This window comes from Diplodia corticola (genome assembly GCF_001883845.1).
Source record: "Diplodia corticola strain CBS 112549 chromosome Unknown scaffold15, whole genome shotgun sequence".
NCBI lineage: Eukaryota > Fungi > Ascomycota > Dothideomycetes > Botryosphaeriales > Botryosphaeriaceae > Diplodia > Diplodia corticola.
This window is the reverse complement of record NW_017971494.1, coordinates 220282-244686: the sequence shown is the minus strand read 5'-3', so window position 1 is coordinate 244686 and position 24405 is coordinate 220282. Positions and strand designations below refer to the sequence as shown.

At 57.9% G+C, this 24405-nt stretch overlaps 4 protein-coding genes across 4 annotated transcripts; 3 read left to right on the top strand and 1 right to left on the bottom strand.

Moving 5' to 3' along the window:
- Positions 1-6713: 6713 nt before the first annotated feature.
- BKCO1_1500070 (nucleoporin nsp1) lies at positions 6714-9028 on the bottom strand (the record flags this gene model as incomplete). Its single annotated transcript, XM_020271331.1, has 3 exons — positions 6714-6905; positions 6963-7086; positions 7266-9028. The coding sequence occupies 3 exons, from the start codon at positions 9026-9028 to the stop codon at positions 6714-6716; spliced, it is 2079 nt and encodes a 692-aa protein (XP_020132096.1).
- Positions 9029-9470: 442 nt separating this feature from the next.
- BKCO1_1500069 (uncharacterized protein) lies at positions 9471-11365 on the top strand (the record flags this gene model as incomplete). Its single annotated transcript, XM_020271329.1, has 3 exons — positions 9471-9534; positions 9780-10567; positions 10667-11365. The coding sequence occupies 3 exons, from the start codon at positions 9471-9473 to the stop codon at positions 11363-11365; spliced, it is 1551 nt and encodes a 516-aa protein (XP_020132019.1).
- A 2289-nt stretch (positions 11366-13654) lies between these two features.
- On the top strand, positions 13655-17787 carry BKCO1_1500068 (two-component histidine kinase; the record flags this gene model as incomplete). The annotated part of the gene is made up of 4 exons (XM_020271328.1): positions 13655-14540; positions 14598-17350; positions 17405-17704; positions 17761-17787. 4 exons carry the CDS (start codon positions 13655-13657, stop codon positions 17785-17787), a joined length of 3966 nt encoding a protein of 1321 aa, XP_020132020.1.
- Positions 17788-19858: 2071 nt separating this feature from the next.
- On the top strand, positions 19859-23651 carry BKCO1_1500067 (swi snf family dna-dependent atpase; the record flags this gene model as incomplete). Its single annotated transcript, XM_020271327.1, has 2 exons — positions 19859-23575; positions 23628-23651. The coding sequence occupies 2 exons, from the start codon at positions 19859-19861 to the stop codon at positions 23649-23651; spliced, it is 3741 nt and encodes a 1246-aa protein (XP_020132015.1).
- Positions 23652-24405: the final 754 nt, after the last annotated feature.

Genomic DNA, 24405 nt, shown 5'->3' with positions numbered 1-24405 from the left:
CGGCTATTAGAGTAACTTAGGATTATACCCGTTTCCTTTTGTTTAGGCGGTTGTCGAATGAAAAGAAAATTTAGGGCTCGAGAATTGTATTCTATCAAGGGCGATGCACGCCTCAGGGTGATGGATTTGAATCCGCATGCGCTGCTCTCGACGCGTCTACGGGGCTTTCTGGAAGGGAGAGAGTGCTCGCAAGATAACGTAAAGCGTCTCCACACCGGTGGTCACTCCCGCGGCTGCTCATGTGCACGGGTCACGTTTTTCCTGGTGTCTGAGTAACTGTACGTGCAGGCTGCCGTGAGATGACATCGGGTGTTCTCTTACCCACACAAGACGGACATACGGTGGCACTTCTTCGCCCACCCCTGCATTAACTGGTCCGCCTTCTTTTTTCCCTCGACTTGCCATCGGTGTCTTTTTCAGCTGATCGATGCAATCAAATTACCTCAAAGCTGGCTGTGAGTGTGGCCGCACCGCCTTCTACTCGGATCGCCCATTCACCTGTTTGGGCACGCCATCGGATCTACGCCTGCTTGTGTCGGCCTGAGACAGACGATCGTCATCATCACCATTGACTAGTCCTTTCTTCTTTGCGGGGGGATGCAGCAGGATGGCGAAGCGGATGCGTCTCAACGGGCGCCGCGCTGCCGTGCTGTCGTGCCACAGCAACAATGCAACATACATACGCATTGTGCTCGTTGTCACATTCGCATCATCCGCTCCAGCTTTTCCCGTTCGCTCGTTCGCCCGTTCGTTCGTTCGTTCGTTAGGCGTTCTTTTCGTCTTCAAACTTAGACTCGCTCCTTCCCGCCTGATTGCCCGCATATGACGCTGCAGGCAAGTCAGCAGCGAGCGCGCGCGCCACCGCGGCGCAATTTGACCCGGGGCACGGTGACGGGCAAGTGTTGAGACGTCCATTTTAGTTTTCTCTCCCGTGCACGTTTGACGTCTGCATCTTGTTGTTCCCTGGTTGCGGAGTGGTTGACATCAGCCAATGGAGCTAGCCAGGCCCCATCTCCGCAATCCCAAGCGCAACATTTCACACGCGCGCACGTACAATGCCTCTCAAACGGCCTCCTCCCCTCGCCCAACACCGTGCATGCTTTGCTTGCCTAATTAATTTGTCTGCCATCACAAACTCTGACTGGCCAGTCACACCTGGACTTACACACACATACACACAACGTCACCCAAAAAAAAAACCCCCCCCCGCCAGGAGGCCGACGGCCGAAGGGCGGAAAAAAAATAAACTAAAAGAAAAAGCTGAGGCATGATCTACGCACGAGACCAAAAATTTCACCGAAGCTTTTTCACGCGTCGACAAAACAAATTCTTTGTCAGTGTCAGGCCCCCACCCGCTATTAGGATCCTTGTCTTCGATTGAGGCAATGGATGTGCTTGTTTGCTAGGTTTCCCCCCGAAGGCCTCGGAGAATTCGGTAAGGATGGGGGGTTCAAATGGCAATAATGACAAAATAAAAAAAAATAGGGAGGAGAGCGCGCGCGTGACTTGGTCCGTTGAATGGATAAAACGGGATTCCTCGATGACGCTAGAATGAATCGAAGAACACATCCTGACGTTTTGCAGCCCCGGTTATAATCATGGTCTTCCCGAGGCGGCTGACTCGCCGGTCGGCACGGCGGATAGGTCATGGATGGGGGCACGGGGCATGGAAGCGACATGGAAGCATGGATCGGTGATGGCTGCTGACAGGACCAGCGAGCCCGTTCCCTTCCTCGCCCGGATGTGTTTGATGATGTACAGAGCTAAGTAGCTAGTGGACGACGGCGTTGCGACACAGGATGCGTTAGGCGGAACTGGACTGGAGGTGGGAGAGGGTCGGGGCGGATGCAGTAAACGCCATGAAGATCATGATGCGTATGTGTTTCATCGATCAAGGGTATCTGTTTCAGTGCTAGCTCGCAGTTGGTCGAGGAACAAAGATTGCTGCCCACACCCACGCCCGGCGAACCACGAAAGCAGCAAAGGCGGACGCATAACGTACAAATCCACGCACTTAAAACCCTTTGCTCGACATCATCGTGCCGCCGACCTCCCCAGCACTACCACAGGCGCGCAAAGCCAGGGACGCTCATGGCAGATTGCTGACTGGCTGTCCAAGCAGTGCTGTGGAGACAGATTGGGAACAGCGTCTTTGCTTTGTCCAGCACTAGGTAGTCACTGGGACAGGCGCTGACGATCAATGCAGGTTGTTGGGGATCACCGTCGGCGGTTTTCCTGGTCAAGATCAATGCGGCAAGCGGCAGCCAATCACGTCGAGGGAACAGGGCTTCGAGGCAGCGAGGTGGAACGAGCGGGCAGAGAGACAAAAGTCGACCGGTAACAACGGCTCTGCGTGCTTGGCTGTCTCATCAACAGCGCCGTGTTGTCGTCAGCCAGGTTTGGCCCGCACGCCCGTCATCGCAGCTGCTGCTTTGCAGCGCCTGTCTGCCGCGTTGCGCCAATCAAGGAATCATTGCCGATCACAACCGGTCAAAAGGCGCCCTGGCGCTGCGGCGGGACGGACACAAGGGGGCTGCGTCGACGGCTCGCTTGGTACCTATTGCTACACGGGCCGGGCAGTTGGCCACACGGAACCGCTCTCGACGTCTCCGTGGCCTCTTTTGGTGCGGACAGGAGCTTCGACGCCGACGGCTGTGCAGCAGTTCTAAGCGAACCGGACTGGCGCTGCTGGCGGATTCCGTTTCGGCCAAGGGCGTCCGACAAAGCGGCGGCATGGCGGCGGCGGCGACAGAGGCACGGAAAAGAGGACGGGCATTGAGAGTGTGGCATTAGCACGGCGAGGCGGCGGCGCGGTGGCGGCGAGAATGGCAGCGCCTTCTCTCTCCGACGGACACGCAAGGCGACGCCACGCATGCCGGTGCCGCCCTCGCACCGAAGACACAGCGGCGCTAGCTGTTGGAAGTCAGGGTGGAGGCGAAATGGAGGTAAGGGCAAGTGGGCACGGTTGGTGAGAGTGGGCACGCGGGCGGCTGGTGGTTGAGGTGAGAAGGTGACGGACGAGCAGCTGACGAGCGGGACTCCGCTTCGTGTTGGCGTGGTATGCTGCGTGGCGCCCGGCAGGAGGGGAAAAAGCGGAGCCGGCTAGTGCCCGCTGCCAGCTGGTTCACAGGTCGACAGAGCGCACAACAAGTCATGCCGTGGGCGGCGTAGATCACTGACGGTCAGCACCGGCCGTCGATCAACGGAAGGCAGATTCGCGGCCGTCGTGGTGCGTAGGTTTGTGCGATGTGAGCAGCTGCGCAGTTACGTAGGGCGAGGGTGGGCGAGGACCGGCGAGGGTGGCTGGCTGAGCTGGCGGAGCTGCGAGCAGAAGGACCGACGCGGGCTGGTGCGACCCGGTCGCTGGGCGCTGAAGAAGATTCGCCGGAGGCTTCGAGGGCGGCGCAGAGGGCGCGGGCGATTGGCAGGTGGCAGTTTGGCACAGCCCGGCATGGCCTCTTGTCTTTCTGTCGTCGGTCGCAGGATGCGCGGGGCACTGCGTCGCTCCGCGTCGCTGTGCTGTCAGAGTGCAGCAAACGGCGGGCGTGCCGATCGCGGCTGTGGTGGTGGGTGGCACAGTGGCACTGGCGAACGGCGCGGAGACGGTGGTGAGATGACGCAGGGTCTCTTGCGGCTGCTGCGCGCAGAGAGCGTGAGAGCCTCTGCCCAATGCTGTCGGTCCCGAGCGCCGTGTCACGCTTGATTTCGAGCGCCAACCGCGCGCTGCTGAGCGCTGCTTGGCCGGGCGTGCATGCTGCATGCCCCCAGCTCTGCCCCCATCCCTCCCGCTCACGTGCCGACCAACGCGTCGCCTCCCGGCCTATCGCTGCAACCGCGCCCGCAGGATCCGTTATGCAACTGCACCAACCACCCGCTCGACTATCTCGCATGCCGTCGCCTCGGTCGGAGATGCTGCCGGCACTGCGCATCGTGACCGGCCATTGTACGACGGCTGACTGAAACCCATGACGGGCTGCAACACGGCTCTCATTGGGTCGACGGCGACGGTGGGCTTCCCCATTGGGAGGTGCAGCACGGTTTGACCCGGCCTACAGCAGCAACCTCAGCTTCGCGCCTAATCCAGCACCTCGCACCATCATGCACTCCGGCCCAACCGTGTATCACAATGACCGACATCGAAAATCAGGCGGTGGAGATGCCGAAGCTTTTCTGGGCAGATCTTTGCTGGCCCCTCTATCCCACATGCACATCCTGATCCACGCTCGCCAGCCTGCAGCACCGTTGGTCTGCCGCCTTGTATCAATGCGGCTGCTTCGCGAAGGCACGGCATCTGATGAGCCAATTCGCCCAGAGCGTCTGTCCTCCTGGGTACTCAGTACGTAGTAGTATTCCGGCCCAGCACGCAATCCTCGGAGCATCTAAGCGCCATCGTCACGTGCACAGAACAAACGTCCCACGCGCCGCCTCTTAGCACAAACACACCGGTGTCCCGCCCTTTTTGCTTGACCGGTGGCATCGTTATCCGTAGATGAGGTGAGGTCCAAGTCTGAAACCGCCATTCTCCACTCTGCATCGCGCGACGGAGAACGTGGCCTCCATAGTCTCCATCGCGCTGCGGCCCGCGTCCGCAGCCGGCGCAAGCCATCGAGCCGGGATGGCCCATGGAGGGAGTTGCCCATCTCGCCGCATCGGCGGTGCATGGAAGCAGTCGAAAAGAAGGGACGGAACATGTGGAGATGGGGATGCCATTTTCTCCAGCGCATGCGGCGCCCCATGAGAAAAGAACAGCGATAGGCCCCCGGTCCCCAGCATCCACCCACCTAGGCAGCAGAGCGGTTCGCTGCCCTGTTTTCGGGCATTGAACGGAACTCCTCTTTTCTTCTTCACACGCTCTCCATTTATTACCCTAGTTCAATCGTACTTTGGTAACCCAAGCTCCTTGCTTGCTCTCCCCCAGACTTTGAGTACCCTGCGCTCCACCTCCAACAAGGTACGTGTACAAACGAAACCCATCCACGGAGATTCTTCCCCTTCAAAACCCGCTCAACATCAAACCAAGCGTTCCTTCCGCCTTTCACACTAGAAGAGGCAACAGTAAAAGTCAACCGCCGACACACAAGAGAGCGGGCAGCGGAGCCGCAATTTTTGTTTCCTTTGGTCTCCATGAACAGTGCGGACAAAACACCGAGAATGTCGTGATATCCGTAAATAGAAAAATAGGATCAATTGATCCTCGGCAACCATCAGCTCACCAGCTCACCATCCCGTATTCCGGACCGCACATTCGTCTTTGCTCGGGTTCCGCATGGTGGCTCTCGTTCTCCTTCGTCGTCGTTTCTTGCTTTTCCCCCGTGGAAATCTTTTGCCCCGCCCGAAACCCACCCCGCCCGGCCGCTGTCTGTGGAAGCGCCCGGGGAAGCGCGGTTGGCGGAGCACGACGACCGTGTGTGTGTGTGCGCGCGTGCGTGCGCGAGCGTGCCAGATAGCTGAGCCGCGTCTTTCTTTCGGCTTTTTCTTTTTTATCTCTTATTTGCTTTTCCTCGGCTCGTTTTTTGACTTTTGTCTAGGGTTCACGAAGTTGCCCCGCCTTCGTCTTCATGCCCGACTTCTGGCGACAACGCAGCGCAACGGAATCGGTCAAGGCCGTGTCCAAGGAACGCCCAGCCCAGGCAACAGCGGTTCGGCGACGCCAGGAAAGAAAAAAAAAAGGACGACTCATTCGTGATCGTCGGGGACGTGCTTGATCAGGGCCGGCGGAAGCGCATTATTTTGGCGCGGGTGACGGGGAGCAAAAGTGGTGGGGCCGGCCCGCCGGGGGGATGACGGGGCGGCCGTGCCGACTGCGACCTCACTCCCTCCCCTTGGAAAAGAAAGGGCAGTGCGGGACTTTTGTTGCCGCGGCATTTGCTTGCATCGAAGCGGAAAGTTTTGGTAGCCGACGTCGGGATGTATGGCAAACGCATGCCTGCGCGCAAACAATGCGCATGAGCCAGTCGAAGCTTATCGTCAAGGGAGCTACGCGTACCCTGGCAAAAACCGCTTCCGGCTTCTCGTGATGCGCCCTGCGCCGTCTCGACCCTGGCCACGTTGGGTGCTGGAAACTTGTCGTCTCGCGCGTGCAATGCCCGCTCTCTGCCTTCCTTGTCGCCCTCGCCGTGATGGCGGCCAACGTGGCCAGCATGGGGAGGCTACTGAGAATAGCACAGAGTGCCTTCGACTGAGGGTAGTCGAGCAGACGGGCAATGCCAGCAGCCTGTGACGCGTGGCTCATGGATGCGTATGCATGCATGCACGTGGCTGACTCGACGCCGGGCCAGTTTCCAGTGAGGTCTACTGTGTACATGCACCAGCTGCGTTTGACTATCTTTGCTCTCAATCCCCATCATCGGAGCCCTCCCTCGCTTCCTGTTGGTGCTCGGAACAAAGCGAGAACTCTGGACGACTCCCTTTGTTGCCCATTCTATCAAGGGCAGCAAGATTTGCACTACACCGTTTCCCTCCGATAGCGTGACCTGTCTAGTCATTTCCTTTTATCCTACAATCCTACTTCCATCTGGTTCGTACCCATCGTCCATTTTGCTTACTGGTGCCAAGTGTGAACAGAAGCTTCGTGCCGTTAGAATCCGTGTCCCATGAACGCCAGCAACCCTTGCCCGTAGACAGGGGCTTTCATGAGTCAAAAGTCGTCCCCTCGCTACGAGAACCCATCGCATCCCGTCCAACGTTTGAGACGTCAGTCTGTTTTTCATCCTTCAGCGGCGCCCCATGAACGAACGATAGAAGTCGTCCGCAGCGTCGTTACCGAGGACGGCCTGGCCATTGACGCGGTAACTCTGAGCCTCTTTCTGCGCCTTGGTGACCTTTTCGTGAAGCTCCGCAGCACCCGAATCGATCGCCTGGAGCTGTGAGAGATGGTTGTTGAGGACGCGGACAACCTGAGAGAGCTATTTGCAGCTGCATCAGCATACCATCAATTGTGGGCCAAGATATCTTCCGCTTACCGGATCATCAGGCTTATCCGTCTTGCTGAGAGTCGCCGAGACGCTGTTGATCTCCTCGATCATATCGGACAAATCCTTGTTCAAATCGTTCAGACGATCAGAGAGTTTCTCCGCAAGCTTGTACCTGCTATAGTGTCAGCAAACATACTCAAGAATAGCCCATTGCCAACGTTGAGACGATGCGAAAAGGAAGGTTCAATGCCCTTCACACGAGAAATTCTAGACATCTCCGGCCATGACAGCCATCCTCAAGCCTGCCTGCGCACAACTGTGTGGCGAAAGGGCGGTCAAAGTTAAACTTACGTTCTCTCTCTCTCCTGGTCTGGTCCCTGAAGGCCGTCTTGACCGCCAACCATCTTGTCCATCAAATCATCAACTTCCCTCTCATAGTTGTCCAGCCACCTGGACAACTCAGCCTGGTCACTCTCAACAGCTGTCAGCTGCCGCTCTACTTCCTCGGTATCCTTTCGCGCCTGGAAAGTCTTGCTGTAGAGCTTGGAAATCTTATCGCTGTTCTCCACGAGCATTCGGTCCCATTCCGCAACTTGCTTCGCCTGGCTCTGGAAGCTCTTCTGGTACTTCGACAGGTCAGTCGCCCAGCGTGTGATGATCTCGTCCATAGACTTGTTCTTCAGACGAGATTGAGCATTAGGCGGCTGTCCAATGGTAGATGCACCTAGGCTGCCATTACCTGCCGCAGCAGGAGCCGGGGTGGAGGCAATCCCAGAGATAGCCGTTGTTGCGGGCTGCGCAGTAGAGGTACTGGAACTTTGGCCTGTGGTAGAACCCAGGCTGAAAGCGGGAGCGGCAGTCGCTGTATTCGATGCTTGGGAAGTGCTAGAGCCCTGGGCTGGCGCAGTGCCACCCAGTTTGAATGCGCTTGATGCTGCAGGAGTCGTTGCAGCCGGTGTTGCCAGGGTAGCGCCCGTGGAAGCGGGTGTCTCAGTAGGCTTGTTGAACAGACTGAACCCACTACCGGAGGTAGCAGGAGTCTGGGGTGGGGCCGTGCCAGTGGAAGACGTTTCTTTGTTGCTGTCCTTGGCGCCGCCGCCGAAAAGACCACCAGTTGCGGGCGCGGTAGCACCAGGGCTGAAAAGACTTGGCTTGTCGGATGCGGTCGAAGCAGCCGTTGTTGCAGGTTTTGAGCTCGCAGGCTGTGAACCACCACTGCCTAGGGCGAATGGAGAAGGTGCTGCAGCATTTCCAGAAGAAGACTGACCCGAAGAAGCCCCACCGAGGGTGAAGGGCGAGGAAGGCTTATTTCCGGTTGAGGAACCTAGATTGAACAAACCAGAGCCTGCCGGTTTGGCCGCATCTTGAGGCTGTGCCGGCTGAGTAGAGGGCGTAGCGCCACCAATACTGAAGGCGGGTTTGTTGCCTGTAGATCCTCCCATGTTGCTGAACAAGTTTCCGCCGGATTGGTTCTGCGTCGGGGTCGAGGCACTGGGCGCAGCGGTAGCTGGAGTGGATTGAGGAGCACTGCTCGACGAGCCTCCAAGACCTCCAAACAAGTTGCTTGCAGGCTTACTGGCGGCATTGCTGCCTCCACCGAGCGGGAAAGGGCTGGCAGCCGGCTGCGCAGAGGCCTGATTACCGAAAGAAAACCCGCCGGTAGAGCTTGCGGGAGGCGGGCCAGCTGGAGTGGTTGAACCTGCGAAAGAGGGAAACGCGGGCTTTGCGGGTGTGGTTGCAGGGGCAGCTCCAGGTGTGGTGGTGCCAGTCTTGAATGGCGAGCTGCCTGCGCCGCCGCCGAAAAGACCGCTGCCACTGCCGCTACCACTACCAGCGGCAGCTCCACCAAAGAGGCCCGGCTGCGACGCGCCAGTCGAAGCCGGGGTGCCGCCACCGCCGAACAAACTGGATCCTGAGGCACCAGGTGTAGTGGATGAACTCTGGCCGGTGCTCGCGCCAAAGAGGCTGGCGCCGCCGGCACCAGGCTTGTTTCCAGTGCTGCTGCCAAACACGCTGCTACCGGACGTGTTGGTGTTCGCTGCTCCGAAGATGGATCCTCCGCCGGCGCCGCCGAAGCTAAAGCCCGATGCGCCCTTGGAAGCGTCGTTGGACATGTTGGGTTGGATGGCTGGTAGAGCGAGGTGGTGGAGAGAAATGCGCGCTCGCGGATTCGACGCGACGACAGCACGCGGAGCAGGGCGCGAAGCGGCGAATGCTCGGGCGACGAGCGGCGACGCGGTGGGTGCGCGAGAGGAAGGCGCGCGGCGGGCGAGTGTGGTGGAATTGGGCGGGCGCTGGCGCTTGAGGTGCTGCTCGATGCAGCTTCCGCTGAGCGTGTTTTGGTCGGGCTAGAGCTGGCAACAGCCCCTGCACGGATCGAGACTTAATCCACACCGGCGGGCGGGCGATCACTACCCCAAACTATCGCTGCCGGGCTGATCAGTACACATACGTCGGCCATCCAACTCCTCAAGCCTCATTTCTATTCCCTCTTCAAATCCAACGAGCCTCGTTGGTCCAGACGGCTCCCTGCGACACGTCCTACGTCTTCTCATCATGTCGGAGCTGGAACCTCCAAGGAAGAGTGTGGAGCTGCAGGACCCCGGTGCACATGAGCTGGGTAAGTTCCCGCCCTTTCCACGAGCTCCTCGCAACAGCCGTCGGCGTACCGCGCTTTCTGCTCTGCGCAGTTGGGCAATGGATTCACTGTGGCTGCGGTGGTGGACCGCATGCTTCTATTTCGCCGCCCTGCCTCCGGCTTCTTTCACGCAGCCTGGTTCATTCGACCCCTCGGCTCATGCACCTCCCCCATCCCGTGCACCCCTCTCTGCCTTCTCGTTTTCCGCCGACTAATATGCCTGGTAGAGTCTTCAGACGGAGATGACCATTTCTCTGACGCCTCAGAGGGCAACAAGTCAAGCGCAGACCGATCCTCCGTAGCCTCACCTGTCCCTGTGACCCGCGTGGAAAAGATCGATGATGAGCCTAGCTATGGAGAAGTGCCGGGTACATCGGCATACAACATGAGGACGCAGGACGCAGTGCCGGATGAAGTGGAGATTGTCCCGGAGGGCGGTCGCAGCAGAAGCACGTCAAGGCTGAGCGTTTCGGACCGCCCTACCACTCCGCTGTCCCCCGGTGGCACCCCCATCCCTAAGACGGTCGTTGAAAAGGTCGATGATACGCCGAGCTATGGCGAAGTTCCCGGGACTGCTGCATATGCAAGCCACCAGGCCGACGCTGTCCCTGACGTTGTGCTCAAGGCTCCGGAACCACCCAAAGGTAAGCTAACCAGAGTTCTGTTTTCTGGTTTCGTCAACGAACCATTGACGGGACAAGGATCGCCAACTGCCTCTGATAGATCGGACCAAGTAGACGAAACTCTCGCCGCCCCCGCCCCCGCCAACGACGACAAACAGGAGGAGGATATGGGAACGTCGCAAGTTTCGGATCCGGATCAGGAAACAACAGCTGCGGATGACAATCATGAATTCGGCGATGACTTTGACGACTTTGAAGAGGGCGGGGAGGAGGACTTCGGAGACGATTTTGGTGATTTCGATGATGGCTTCCAGAACGCGGAAGATGAAACCGCCAATGCTTTTGAAGAGCCTGCCCCTCTGCCTCCTGTATCCGACCCCTTACCTTCACTTGTAAGTAACGAGAATTTATTCAAGATTGTGCTTTTAAATCGAGACGTCTGCGAGCCGATGAGAACATGCAACAAACCGCTGACGCCTATGTTGCACCAGCCAATCCCCAGCTTCGACGACCTCGACAGCTTGGCCGATATTGTGAGTGCCAGCCAGCCCTTCGTGGACAAGGTATTCGAGTCATCCTTTGTCGACCGCCCGACCATAGAGCAAGAGGTCAACCCTTCCCTACTGTCAGAAAGAAGCTTGTCTCTATGGGCTCAATTAGTAGCCCCGCCGCCGCTTCAACCTCCGAACTGGGTCCGCTCGCGCATCAGGCGGCTGTTTCTTGTTTCTTTGGGGGTGCCAGTCGACCTCGATGAAATTCTCCCTGCCAGTAAGCAAAAGAAATTGGTGCTCCCCTCGGTCAACATTCCCGGGGACCGCTCTCCGCGCGTCTCTTCCGATGACCGCACAAATGGGACTGTGGCCCGGTTAAAGAAAGAGGATAACGACTCGTCAACGTCGGTCAACTCGTCTTCATCGAAAACGGAGCGGAAAAGGCGTGGACCGCCTCCTCCGCCGGAGTTCGATATCACGGCCGTCACCATGCTCTGCTCCACTACGGATGCGGCGCTCCAGAATTTCACGGCGGGGGAGCTCGAAGCGCATGTGAGGACGCTCCAAGGACTGCAGAGACGGGCGAACGAGGTGTTGGACTACTGGACCAAGCGCAAGGAAAGTGCCATTGGCGACAAAGAGGCGTTCGAAGGGGTCATTGAGAATCTGGTGAAGCACGCCAAGAAGGTGAGGAAATGAAGAGATGAGACTCTTGTGGCGATGGGGCTCGGTCCCAGTCGCCGGCGTTGCGAGCGAAGGCGCGTCCGAGAAGGAAGAAGCATCTATACCCCGCGTACTATAGCTAATATACGCTCCAATGGGAGCTGCGGTCGTGATCCGACCGGAAATACTAAGTAAAGAACCGCTCACGGTTTTCCAATCGCACTTCCGAGACCTTTCGTGGCAAGGCCACGGGCTGCCTGTTGATCAAGCATTTGGCTGCCTCGGCGGTGGCCTAGTGCTGGAGTGCTGGAGTGATCATTCCTCAATCCGCCAATCCGCATGGCCGGCAGAGGGCCCTGTGCCCCCACCTGACTCCCTTGCAACGGGCGGTGGGCAGCTGGCGCGTTTGGCAGGCAGCAGGGACACGGAGTGGGCGACTTCTCACGGCAGATTGGCGGCTCCCAGATCCCACGCTCACCGGCGGGCTCACCGTTTTCACATGGCGCGCGAGGCGTGGCGACTGGCGACCGGTCGTGGCGGCGCTACCGTACGGCTGCAACCTAGAGGGCCTGTCCCGGAGGTCACCTGCCGGATCTACGTGCTCGTGGCCCTAGCTCCCCGGATCGATCTTTTTCAGTAATCACAGAGGGCGACACCGAGAATTATCCTGGCCACCAAGGCTGCCCGGGGCGACGTCGAGAGACTGTTTATTTCCGAGCACCGCGCCGGGCTCCGGCGGCGCGCTCACGGCAACGTTGCAGCGCCGCACTCGCGACCCACGCCAGGCGGCTATCCAGCGGGTGGTGCCGGCTGTCGAATTTTCCCTGGATTTAGAACCCACCCGCGCCACCCCACAGACGTGTGCAGGCGCAGCCGGCGCAGCTTTAGGACGCAGGGTCAGACGCCGATTCGGGCCGAGATTGTGGTGGGATTTGATCTTCGCTCGCGGTTGAGACTGGGTGCGGTGAGATTGGCAGGTAGATCTCTTCACCGTCGTGTGGGCATGTCGTGCTGAGGTAGAAATTGAGCCCGGCCGCGCACGTGTGGCTTCCGCGCCCGACCTGCGAGGCGACGCCAGCCAGCATTATTAGCGGGCGGGCGCAGGACCCTGAAACCCTGTTGCAAAGGCAGCGATACTGAGAGCTAACCCGTCGGGTGCTGCGATCGGCGAGCTTAAGTTGCGCGCCCGCGCCTGAAACGAGCAGTGCAGACTCGTGTCTACAATACCGAGCGCGAGGTGGAGCAGCACAGCACGTCGTCGCGAACACCGCACCTTGGCTGCGTCTCGTGCGTCTCGTGCGTCCTCCGCGGCGGCGGCGACGCGAGCGAGCGTCGAGCGCGCGCACGCGCACGCGCAACGCTCGGGGCCCGCCAGCGAATCAGTGCCGCCTCGCCGCGTGCTCGTATTCCCATGCCCGCCCGCGCCGAGTCATTGGCCGCCCTTGGGTGCCCGCCCTCGGTGCCTGTGCCCGTGAGCTGCTCTGACCTGGGCGACGCTCAGCCGGGCGGCCTTCAGCCGGGCGGCGTCACACAGGCGGCTGCGGTATCGACGATGGGTGCTGCGCGACTGCGACTCTACATACAGAGCAGAAAGGGGCTCGGGCATCGCGGAGGGTTGTTTCCACTTAACTACCAGCCCTGTAGTCCGTACGGCCTGCAGCGCCGGCGCGCCACTGGAGCGCAGCAACATCCCTCACCCGTCCTGGCGCCCGCTTTCGCGCCCGCGCGAGCAAGCCCCTCAGATCGCGGGCCCCGGGACAGTCGGCCACGAGGCGCGCTTGTCGAGGGCCTTCCTGGCACGCGTCCGCCGCCTAGCCACGCTTCCCTTTGTCGCTGTCCGCCAGCACGCCCGCCCGCGCCCCGCGCACGTCCCCGTGTCGCTGGGCGGCGTGCTCACTACGTCAGAAATTGGCCCAAGCCAGCGCGGCGGCGTTGAACCTTTGTCGCTAGCCCCCTGTCGGCCGGGGCGCTCCATTCGCTAAGATAGGCTCTGGGCAGCCCAGCGCCCATCAAGTGCAGACGGAGCGTTCTGCATTGCGACTGCCTCTCCACCACGCTCCTTTTTTCGTGCGCTGCGCCGTTGCAGAGTCCTTCAACCCTGGGCCAGGGCTGTTTTGCTTCTCCCGCTTCCTCTTCCGCCTCCCTCCTGCGGTGTCCTCCTGCACCGCCTTGCCACCCGTCCCATCTGTCCCCAAGCCCGCGCTCCCCGCCGTCGTACGAGCAGCCTCACCCTCCCCAAGTCCGCGGACCAGCACCCACACTTCACAGCGACTTTTTGGCCCAATGCACGGTGCGAGAACCACGCTGTAGACGTGCGTCACAACGATGTCTCACGACGAGACCGCCTCAGCGCTCGTCGCTATCCTGTCGAACCTCGCGAAGCAGCATGATCCCCAGGTTGACAGGTCCTTCCCCGGCCAGGTTGCGGCCAACGGCGAGAAGGCCGCTTCCTTGACGCTGCCGGGCCCTGACACCGAGATGAAGCAGGCGCTCGAGCGTGAGCTCGCCGCCCTGTCGTCGCGCGTCCAGTACCTCGAGGCGAAAGCCCGGACGGTCGACAACAACACCTTTCCCATCACCCCCGGCGAGCCCAACCTGCACTCTCCCTTCCCCGGCGAAAACCACCAGCTGCAGACGCCCCAGAGCCGCGCGATCGCCGGCCGAGACAGGCAGGCCTCATGGGTTACAAACTGGCTGAAGGAGAAGGAGACGCCCGGCGAACGGGCGGTGCCCGCGGCGCAGCTGACCGAGGATCAGCTTGCCTACCTGCGCGACCACTTGAACAAGCAGGCCGAGCAGATCCAGAGCCAGCGGGAACACATAGACAGCCTCAGCGCCGAGGTTACCCGGCAGCTCCGGGACCAGGACAAGGCCTTTGGCCATGGCATCGAAGACATTGGTGCTCTCAAGCGAGAGCTGCAGAAACATCAACAGGCAAATCTGGCCTTCCAGAAGGCTCTACGGGAAATTGGTAGCATTGTCACGGCTGTCGCACACGGTGATCTCAGTAAAAAGGTTTTGATTCACGCTAAGGAGATGGACCCCGAAATTACGACTTTCAAGCGAACCATCAACACCATGGTGGACCAGCTTCAGGATTTCGCCAGTCAGGTCACCAACTTGGCCAAGGAGGTCGGCACTGAGGGCCGCCTCGGTGGCCAGGCTGTCCTGACCGGCGTCGACGGTATTTGGGCCGAGTTGACCAACAGCGGTAGGCTTTGATTTCTCTCTCTCTCTCACAAATAGAACACCTGCTAATCATGCCCAGTCAACGACATGGCACGCAATCTCACGGAACAGGTGCGAGAAATCGCAGTCGTCACAACAGCTGTCGCCCATGGTGATCTCAGTCGCAAAATCGAACGTCCTGCGAGGGGAGAGATCTTGCAACTCCAGGAAACGATCAATACCATGGTGGACCAACTCCGTTCTTTCGCATCAGAAGTTACAAGGGTCGCTCGCGATGTCGGTGTAGAAGGCATTCTCGGCGGACAAGCAAGAATAGAAGGCGTCCAGGGCATGTGGAATGACCTCACGATCAACGTCAATGCCATGGCCTTAAATCTCACGACACAAGTGCGCGACATAGCCCAAGTCACTACGGCCGTCGCGCAAGGTAATCTCACGCGCAAGGTTTCGGCCGAGTGCAAGGGCGAGATTGCGGAACTCAAGAACACGATCAACTCCATGGTCGACCAACTGCAGCAGTTTGCACACGAGGTCACCAAAATTGCCAGAGAGGTCGGTACAGAAGGCCGTCTCGGTGGACAGGCCAGAGTGCATGGTGTTGAGGGTACCTGGAAAGACCTGACAGAAAACGTCAACGGTATGGCCGATAATCTTACGACACAAGTCAGAGAGATTGCAGAAGTCACAACCGCGGTCGCTCGAGGTGATCTCAGCAAAAAGATCAAAGCAGAAGTCAGAGGAGAGATTTTAGCATTGAAGATTACCATCAACACCATGGTGGACCGTTTGAACGATTTTGCATACCAGGTCAGCAAGGTTGCCAGAGAAGTCGGAACCGAAGGAAAACTTGGAGGTCAAGCCGAAGTGGAGAATGTTGAGGGCAAATGGAAGGATTTGACCGACAATGTCAACACGATGGCGCAGAATTTGACACTCCAGGTGCGAAGTATTTCGGATGTCACAAGCGCACTTTCTCGCGGAGACTTGACACGTCGCGTGCACGTCGATGCTGAAGGAGAGATTCGTTTGCTCAAGGACACCATCAACGACATGGTCGCCAGACTGGACGAGTGGTCTCTTGCGGTCAAGCGCGTCGCAAGGGATGTCGGAGTCGACGGCAAGATGGGCGGTCAAGCCGAGGTCGAGGGCATCACCGGGCGCTGGAAGGAAATCACAGCAGACGTCAACACCATGGCTCAGAACTTGACGTCGCAAGTGAGAGCCTTCGGAGACATCACGCAGGCGGCCACAGATGGAAAGTTCACCCAAATCACTGTTGAAGCCGCCGGTGAAATGGACGAACTCAAACGGAAGATCAACAAGATGGTTTCAAGCTTGAGGGAAAGTATCCAGAGGAACACTGCAGCAAGGGAAGCTGCAGAATTAGCCAACAAGACCAAGTCCGAATTCTTGGCGAATATGTCGCACGAGATCCGAACGCCAATGAACGGCATTATCGGCATGACGCAGTTAACGCTCGACACCGATCTTACGCACTCACAGCGTGAGATGCTCACAATCGTTCACAACCTTGCCGGTCAGCTTCTCACCATCATTGACGACATTCTGGATATTTCCAAGATCGAAGCGAATCGCATGGTCATGGAAGAAATTCCGTTCTCTCTGCGTGGTACCATCTTCAACGCTCTCAAGTCGCTCTCGTCTAGAGCCAACGAAAGAAGACTCAACCTCGCGTATCAGGTCGACAGCTCCGTCCCTGACTATGTCATCGGTGACTCTTTCAGGCTCAGACAGATCATTCTCAACCTTGTCGGCAACGCAATCAAGTTCACGGAACATGGCGAGGTGAAGGTTGCCATCTCCATGGCACCCCAAACCGACTGCAAACCCGACCAGTACATCTTCAAGTTTGCTGTTTCCGACACGGGCATAGGTATCCACGGCGACAAGCTCAACTTGATTTTCGACACATTCCAGCAGGCCGACGGCTCTACAACAAGAAAATTCGGCGGTACGGGTCTTGGTCTATCTATTTCCAAGCGGCTTGTCACTCTCATGGGCGGTAGGATGTGGGTTGAATCGGAGTTTGGCTGCGGCAGCACTTTCTACTTCACCTGCAAGGTGAGGCTCGGAAACCCCGACATCAGCGCCATCCAGCCTCAGCTCTCGCCGTACAGCAAGCATACGGTGCTTTTCATTGATCAGGGGAAGACCGGATACGGCGAAGAAATCGTCAACCATCTCAAGGCCCTCGATCTTCGTCCGCATGTCATTCATACGGATGAAAACACCCCTCTGTCGGAAATCCCAAGCCCAGGCAAGCATGCGTACGACTGCGTCATTGTTGACTGCAACTTGACTGCGCGGAAGCTTCGCGGCGAGGAAAGGTTCAAGTATATTCCGCTGGTCATGGTTACGCCCCGCGTCGCCATCAGCTTGAAGTCGGCTTTGGAGGATGGCATTTCGAGCTTCATTACCACACCTTGCCTTCCCATTGACTTGGGCAATGCATTGATCCCAGCACTCGACGGTCGCGCTGCACCTCTCATCTCGAACCAGTCAAAGTCCTTCAACATTCTTCTCGCAGAAGACAACGCTGTCAACCAGCGGTTGGCCGTCAAGATCCTGCAGAAGTACCATCACATCGTCACCGTTGCTAACAACGGCTTGGAAGCGTTTGAACAGATCAAGAAGACCAAGTACGACATTGTGTTGATGGATGTGCAGATGCCGGTGATGGGAGGCTTTGAGGCTACGGCCAAGATCAGAGAGTACGAGCGCGAGCACCATCTCACGCCTACCCCTGTTATTGCGCTTACCGCGCACGCCATGGTTGGTGATAGAGAGAAGTGCCTGCAGGCGCAGATGGACGTGAGTAATTGCCGTTGTGAATACCGATGCCTCGCCAGAGCTGACGACTTGTAGGACTACCTCTCGAAACCGCTCAAACAGAACCAGCTCATTCAGACGATCCTCCGCTGTGCAACCCTCGGGGGAGCATTGCTTGAACAGGACAGGCAACGGATGGCGCTTTCGCAGAATGAGAAGGATGGATATGGTGGTGACAATGATAAAGAGAAACAGAAGGACGGGGCGCAGCAGGGCACACCCAGAGGTACGCCACGCCGGCCGCAATTGGATAACCGCGGCTACACGGAAACGGGTGCAGCGGGCAAAGAGAGTCCGAAGCTACTGGCTGCCGATCAGTCCGATCACGTGGATAGAGTGAGCAAACCGTCGACGCTAGATAGGTGGCGAGCTTGTCGCTAACAAGACGCCAGCTTCTCCTAAGATCACACAGTAGCTGATGACCTCTCCGTCTCACTTGTGAGAATACGAAAGTCAAATCAGTTACGCTGACTTGACTTCTTAGGCGACAATCGATAGTCATGATGCGCCACGGTGCCCGGAGCGAAACGTGAGTTTCGTCGCGCCGCTGCGGCTGTCGCCCAGTAAGTAAGCCGCCACGGGCAAGAAAGAAAGGAAGAAGCGCAAACCATTCGGCCCGACATGTCCCACGTCCAACGAGCGTATACCATCTATATTTCTCGTGTACCTACGTTGCTCGACCCTTGTCTTTTCTTGCTCTTGCGCGTCATGGCACAACAGACTTATCGGGGGATTTCATTTTGTCTTGTACTTGGCGTTCAGCAACAAATGCAATCGGAGCGGACGGTTTCTTGCAATTTTTCTTTTGGTGGCTGGGGTTGGAGAGTGGGACACGAAGGCACGTCCTCTCCTGGTACTCGGGCATCCAATGTTCTGCTCTGCGTTTTGTTGGCTTCAAGTTTGGATTCTGTGCTTATTGGGGCACGCCTGTCCGGCCGGGACTGCAGGCGCGGTGCTGGCCAGGGTGGCGCGCGTGACGTGGAGTGTGGAGAACACAGAGCCCGGCGGGGGAGGGCGCGCATTGTCAAGGGCCCAAGGCACCACGGTAGTTGCGGCGGCGGCGAAGGGAAAAAGATGGGAAGGCAGGCTTGGGGGAGGGCCGATTCCGGCGGAGTCTTTTTGGGAGGCGAAAGGCACAACTGTTTTCTACTTTGGCATGAGTTTCCTGCGATCGCCGTGTTTGGTTGCTGCACAGTCTTGGTCCTTGATTGTCCTTCTCATCTCGATGGCTTGCGCCTTGCGTTAGACACGACCGTTACGCCCAAGGCAGGTTGGTGCGACGGGCGGCGACGGGCGGCGCCGTGCACCACGCGAGAGAAGGACGGTTCGTATAGCGCGGCGGTATACCAGTCCGGTTCGGATTTCTTTTGTTGCTCTGGCCCCGGTCGGGCAGAGGCGAGCAGGGTGCCGCCGGGCCGGGCAGCTGGATGATTTGAAATATCGAGTAGCTGATGATCGTCATTCTCTGCTGGTTTAGTGATACGGTGCAAATGGCTCATGGTGGTGGACTGCAACTGTGGCGAGCTCTCCATCATGTTTGCTGCGGCCTCGCCGGAGAGTGGCTAGGGCGGGTGCCAACCAGGGAGGCCTGAGCAGCGAGTTGATTAGCATGTGACGGCACGACCGCGCGACGGGGCAGCTGAGCGGCGCGCGCTGAAGTGATTCGTTGCGCGCGCGGGTGCGGGCATCGGGGAGCTGAGGGCGGTCTTGGCCCAACGGCCGGCTGGGGAAACTTGACCCCACGGCAGCCTGGAGAAGCTGGGGCGGGCCGCAGGGCTGGCGCCGGCCTCGTCGCGGTATGCGAGGCTCAGCGCGGGCGCGGCGTCGGGCTGCGGGCTCTGCGGGCTCTGCGGGCTTTGTGCCAGACGGGCGTTGGGGGGCAGCGCGACTGGTCCCCAGACGGTCTCACCGGACGCTGCATTTGCATTGAGCAGCGGCATGCTGTGCGCCCCAGAGGCAAGCCAGCCTTATGCTGGCCCGTGGAGGCCGTCTACTTAAGAGCGCTGGCTGATTCTCTGCCCGCAAGCCCTCGCCACGGCGGTGCTTCGACACGCGTTTAGCTTGAGCAGCGCGTGTGCGTCATTGGTCGCCCGTCGCCGTCAGCTGCACGCTGCTCGCTGCTCGCTTTTTGGCCCTTGAGCCGCATCGCAACATCCGCAGCCTCGCCGCCGTCCCGCTGAACCATCACGCTCTTTGCGGCTTCCCCCGCCCCCAGAACGCCCTGTTCAGATCGCTCGTTCGCGCCGCCGCCGCTCTCGCCAACGCGTGCGAGCGCTGGACCGCGCCAGCCCGAAGCGCGTCACCCTAGGCCTGCGCGCACCGCCAGACCACCGCCGCGCCTTTCCTTCCTTCCTGTTCCGTGGTCAAGGGACCGTCCTGGACGCCGCCCTCGTCGCCCGCACCCCACCGTCGTCTCCTCCACCGTGCCTGGGCACTCCGCTCAAGACCATTTCTCGCCACAGCCCCGGCCGCTTTCCGCATGCTTCCATCATGATTCTGAGCAGCCTGGGCCCCGGCGCTTCGGCGCAAGAGATCCAGGACGATATAACCTTCATGCAGATCCTCATCGACACGCTCGACCCTCACTCGGAAAGCTTCGAGCAAGACAGGGCCGACAGAGAGCAAACCATCACGTATCTGCAGGCACTCCTCGGGGCCCCTCAAGGAAGCACAGCTGGCCCTTCATCTGCAAACGACAGCTACCAGTCTGTCCAGACTGCGCCCTTCCAGTCTCATGGCGCCTACCAACACCCTGGCGAATCTTCCAACTTCTTCACTTCAAGCGCCCGCAAGCGCCCGAGGGCTTTTGACGATGCCTTGGCTGCCGATCATGCGAACAAGTCGAGTCGAACCACACCTAGTCCTGCTGCCACCACCCCGGGTACCTCCAGCTCGAACGACTCATATCCGGAGCTTTACGAGGCCTGGCCCTCGCAGGCTCAGTCTCAAGCTGGTGGGGTGAGGTACGCACACAGCTCACTCAACCAAATGCTGGAACCGCCGAGACAAAGTGAGGTTCAACAGGATCTGGGGTCACAGCAGGCTTCCTACGGCGCTGGGAACCTCTATGCGTGGGACTGGCCCGCGCAGGACCAGATGCAGTCCCAGCCACCTCAACAATCGGCGTCGGCCAATTTTCACCAGACTCTACCTACCCTCCAAAGCAGCACGCCTTCTGCATCTTCGAACAGCCCATTTCAAGTGCCTTTGCGCGTTTCACACCATAATGGTGCGCCATCGCCATTTCAGCGTTCTGTCTCCTCTCAGTCTATGAACGCTCAGGTCCCCAGACAAACACCTCAACGATTTCCTTCTGTGAATGGGGTCGCATTGCCACACTCTGTGCCCTCTCAATCCATCAAATCCGAATACCCTAGAAACAGTCCTTTGCGAACGCCCATTTCAAGACCAAGACCACTACATCGCTTGCCATCGTCAAATTCGACCGAGGCTGGGTTCGGTCGCTCTCAAAACACTAGCGAAGGGATTGAGATCATTGATCTTTGCGACTCTGATTCCGATCCAGACATCCAGGAGATGGCGGCATACCCAAGCCGCAATCACCTTACAACCCCGATGTTCACACCGAGACACAATCAACATGCCAGTCGCTTCACTCCTTCGCGGCAGGCATATGGCACAGGAGCCTCTCGGATGATGGGTGGACAGTCCATCTACAACTCCTTGCAGGGCACCGTAGACAACCCGCTGTCGATTGACGAGTACGAGGACTTTTTTCAGATTGTTGAGAATCCTGCGGCACATGGAGACCGTCAGCGGGGCGGTCCTTCGACTGCTGCTATTTTCCAAGGTGGCATTATGGGTCCCAATCCGTTCACTAACTCGATAGGTGGCGATGTAATGGGCCAAATGCCCGTCTTTTACCCTAATCATGCGATCCCCGACACCATGCTCGATCGTCAACGGGAGTGGCTCGACCGCTACGGTGGATATGGGCAATACAGCCAGCGAGCGACCGGCGAGGCTGTGAAACAACTGCTAGGCAATATTCGCCCGGATGAGGATGTCCCCCCTGAGCGTCGTCTTGCGACTCCCGAAGGCATGGCTGTCCAACTGATGGAACACCAAAAACTGGGAGTCGCCTGGATGAAGAAAATGGAGGAAGGATCTAACAAGGGCAGTGTCCTTGCTGATGAGATGGGCCTCGGCAAGACTGTCCAGGCTTTGTCCTTGATTGTTTCAAGGCCTGCCGAAGATCCTATGAGGAAGACAACCCTTGTCATCGCACCCGTTGCTTTGATGCGGCAGTGGGAACGGGAAATCAAGACGAAGGTCAAGGGTGGCAGTCATGCTTTGTCTGTCATGACATACCATGGATCGAAGAAGAAGTCCTTTAGAGATCTTCGGGCGTTTGACATTATCCTTACGTCTTACGGAACGGTGGCGTCGGAGTTTACCAAGAAGGAAAAGATCAGGGAATTCGAGGCTCGCGATGCTGATGAACTTGAGGGGGCTCCACCAAGGCCGAAGAATACGGACTACCCGCTGCTGGGAGCAGATTCACTATGGTACAGAATCATCCTCGACGAAGCTCACAACATTAGGAACAAGGAAACGAAGACTTCAAAGGCTTGTTGCGAGTTGAAGGCTATTCATCGACTGTGCATGACTGGCACGCCGATGATGAACAGGACCGACGAACTGTACGGGCTTGTCAGGTTCCTTCGGATTCAACCCTACTGCGAATGGGGCAACTTCAGGGCTGATATCAAAACTTCACTTGAGAAGGGAAGCAAGTCGATAAGAGAGGATGGCATGCGCAAGCTCCAGGCTTTGCTGAAGGCCATTCTTCTTCGTCGCACCCAAGAGTCCAAGATAGACGGTAAAGTCATTTTCGAGCTGCCCCCGAAGACCATCACTATGGAACACGTTGTCTTCGACGAGGATCAAGACGAGTTTTACAGGGCACTCGAAAGCAAGACACAGCTCAAGTTCAACAAGTATCTCAAAGCAGGTACTGTTGGCAAGTCGTACTCGCACATTTTGGTCTTGCTGCTTCGTCTCCGCCAGGCATGCTGTCATCCTCACCTTCTTAAGGACTTCGCCGAGCCGGCAGCAGGTCTCACCGATGAGGAGCTACTCGACTTTGCCATGCAGCTAGGTGAGGATGTTGTTGCACGTATAAAGGCGGAGGAGGGCGCGTTCAGCTGCCCGATTTGCCTCGATGGCGTTGAAAACCCAGCCATTTTCCTCCCTTGCGGCCACAACGCCTGCAGTGAGTGCTTTGCACGGATCACTTCCGATTCTTCGCGGGGCGAGGAAGGTTATAAGTGTCCCAACTGCCGTGGGAAGCTAGACCCTAAGAGGATCACCGATTACAACTCCTTCAAGAAGGTTCACATGCCAGACGCCCCCGAAGACGAAGATGGACCGTTCGCCAAGGAGGAAGCGTACGCCAGCAGCGATTCAGAGAGTGATGCGGATGAAGAGGATGATCTCGATGGATTTATTGTGCCAGACGATGAAGTCGAGGGTTCTGGCTCGGATCCCTCGAAGCAGAAGCCCAAGAAGTCGAAGGGAAAGGAAAGAAGAGCGGACCGGCCGCCCAAGCAGAAAAAGACACTTGCACAGCTTCGCAGGGAGGCTCACAGGAACATTGCTGCCAAACGTCGCTACTTCAACCGGCTGTGCAAGGACTGGGTCACCAGCGCTAAGGTGGACCGCACAATGGGACTGCTGCGCAGCATCCAGACCAACGACCCCACTGAGAAGACGCTCGTCTTCTCTCAGTTCACCAGCCTGCTTGATATTGTCGAAGTGCCTTTGGCTCGAGAGGAGATTGAGTACTGCCGTCTTGATGGGAGCATGTCTGTCGACCTGCGTAACGACTCCGTGAACAGGTTCATCGATTCGCCTTCCTGCAACGTCATGCTCGTTTCACTCAAGGCTGGCAATGCTGGTCTGAACCTTAATGCTGCCTCGCAAGTCATCATCCTGGATCCCTTCTGGAATCCTTACGTTGAGTATCAGGCCATTGGCCGTGCTCACCGCCTCGGGCAGACACGGCCTGTCACGGTGAGCCGCATTTTGGTGAAAAAGATGGGATCTGAAGACCAGCACCATACGGTCGAAGATCGCATCATGGCTCTCCAGCAGAAGAAGGAGCACCTGATCACACAGGCTTTGGATGAGGAAGCCGGGAAGTCCCTCTCGAAGCTGACTATCCAGGATTTGGCCTTCCTTTTCGTAAGTTACCACGCTTTCTCGTAGTGTTCCTATACCTAACTGGTGTTTTCAGGGAGTGCGTGCCCCAGCGGGTTAGATGACTTCACACTCGGTCCACCTTGTCACTTTAGGTCGGGCTTTTTCTTTTCGTTTTATCATTTGCGAGCACTTTGCCAGCAGCTCTGCAATATTTGTGCAGACTCACAGTGGAGCAAGCGAACAGAAATGACTTCAGCGCATTGATACCCTCGGCACGGTTTCACGGTTTTGCTGGAGTAATAGCTATCATGAAAAACTTCCGGGTAATTGCAGCATTCGGCTCAGTCGAGATGCTTCTACCCACCCTTAGAGACGTAACTTTCTTTTCTTTCTCTCCGCCCCCTGAAACCAGAGGTGCCCGGATTTCGAGCCTCACTTCACTCATATGCGACTGAAAAAAAAAAAAAAAACAAGGGTTGGGTTCCGGGGGGAGAGAGGGAGGGAGGTGATAAAACGGAGAAAGAGAAGAGAGGTACATATATGGGCTTTTTCGCAGAGCTAGCTGGTCAGCCCCCCCTTTTTATTTTCGTTGCTGCTTTGGGGTCTAGACAAAAAATATCTTTGCTTTTCTTTTTGTTTTTATATTGGCCTTCGTGCCTGATCGAGAGAACGCATAATTTCTGGAGAGATTTTCGATGAAAGGGAGCAAATTATACGATGATGATGATGATGGCAACGACGATGCTGATTCAACTATGGTAATGCTCTCTATGTGACATCGCCTGGAGCTAGGGTTCTTTAGCGACCCTATTCGGTGACCAACGCAGGCCACACCCGTTTTTGAGACAAAAACGGCCGATCGGGAGAGGGTT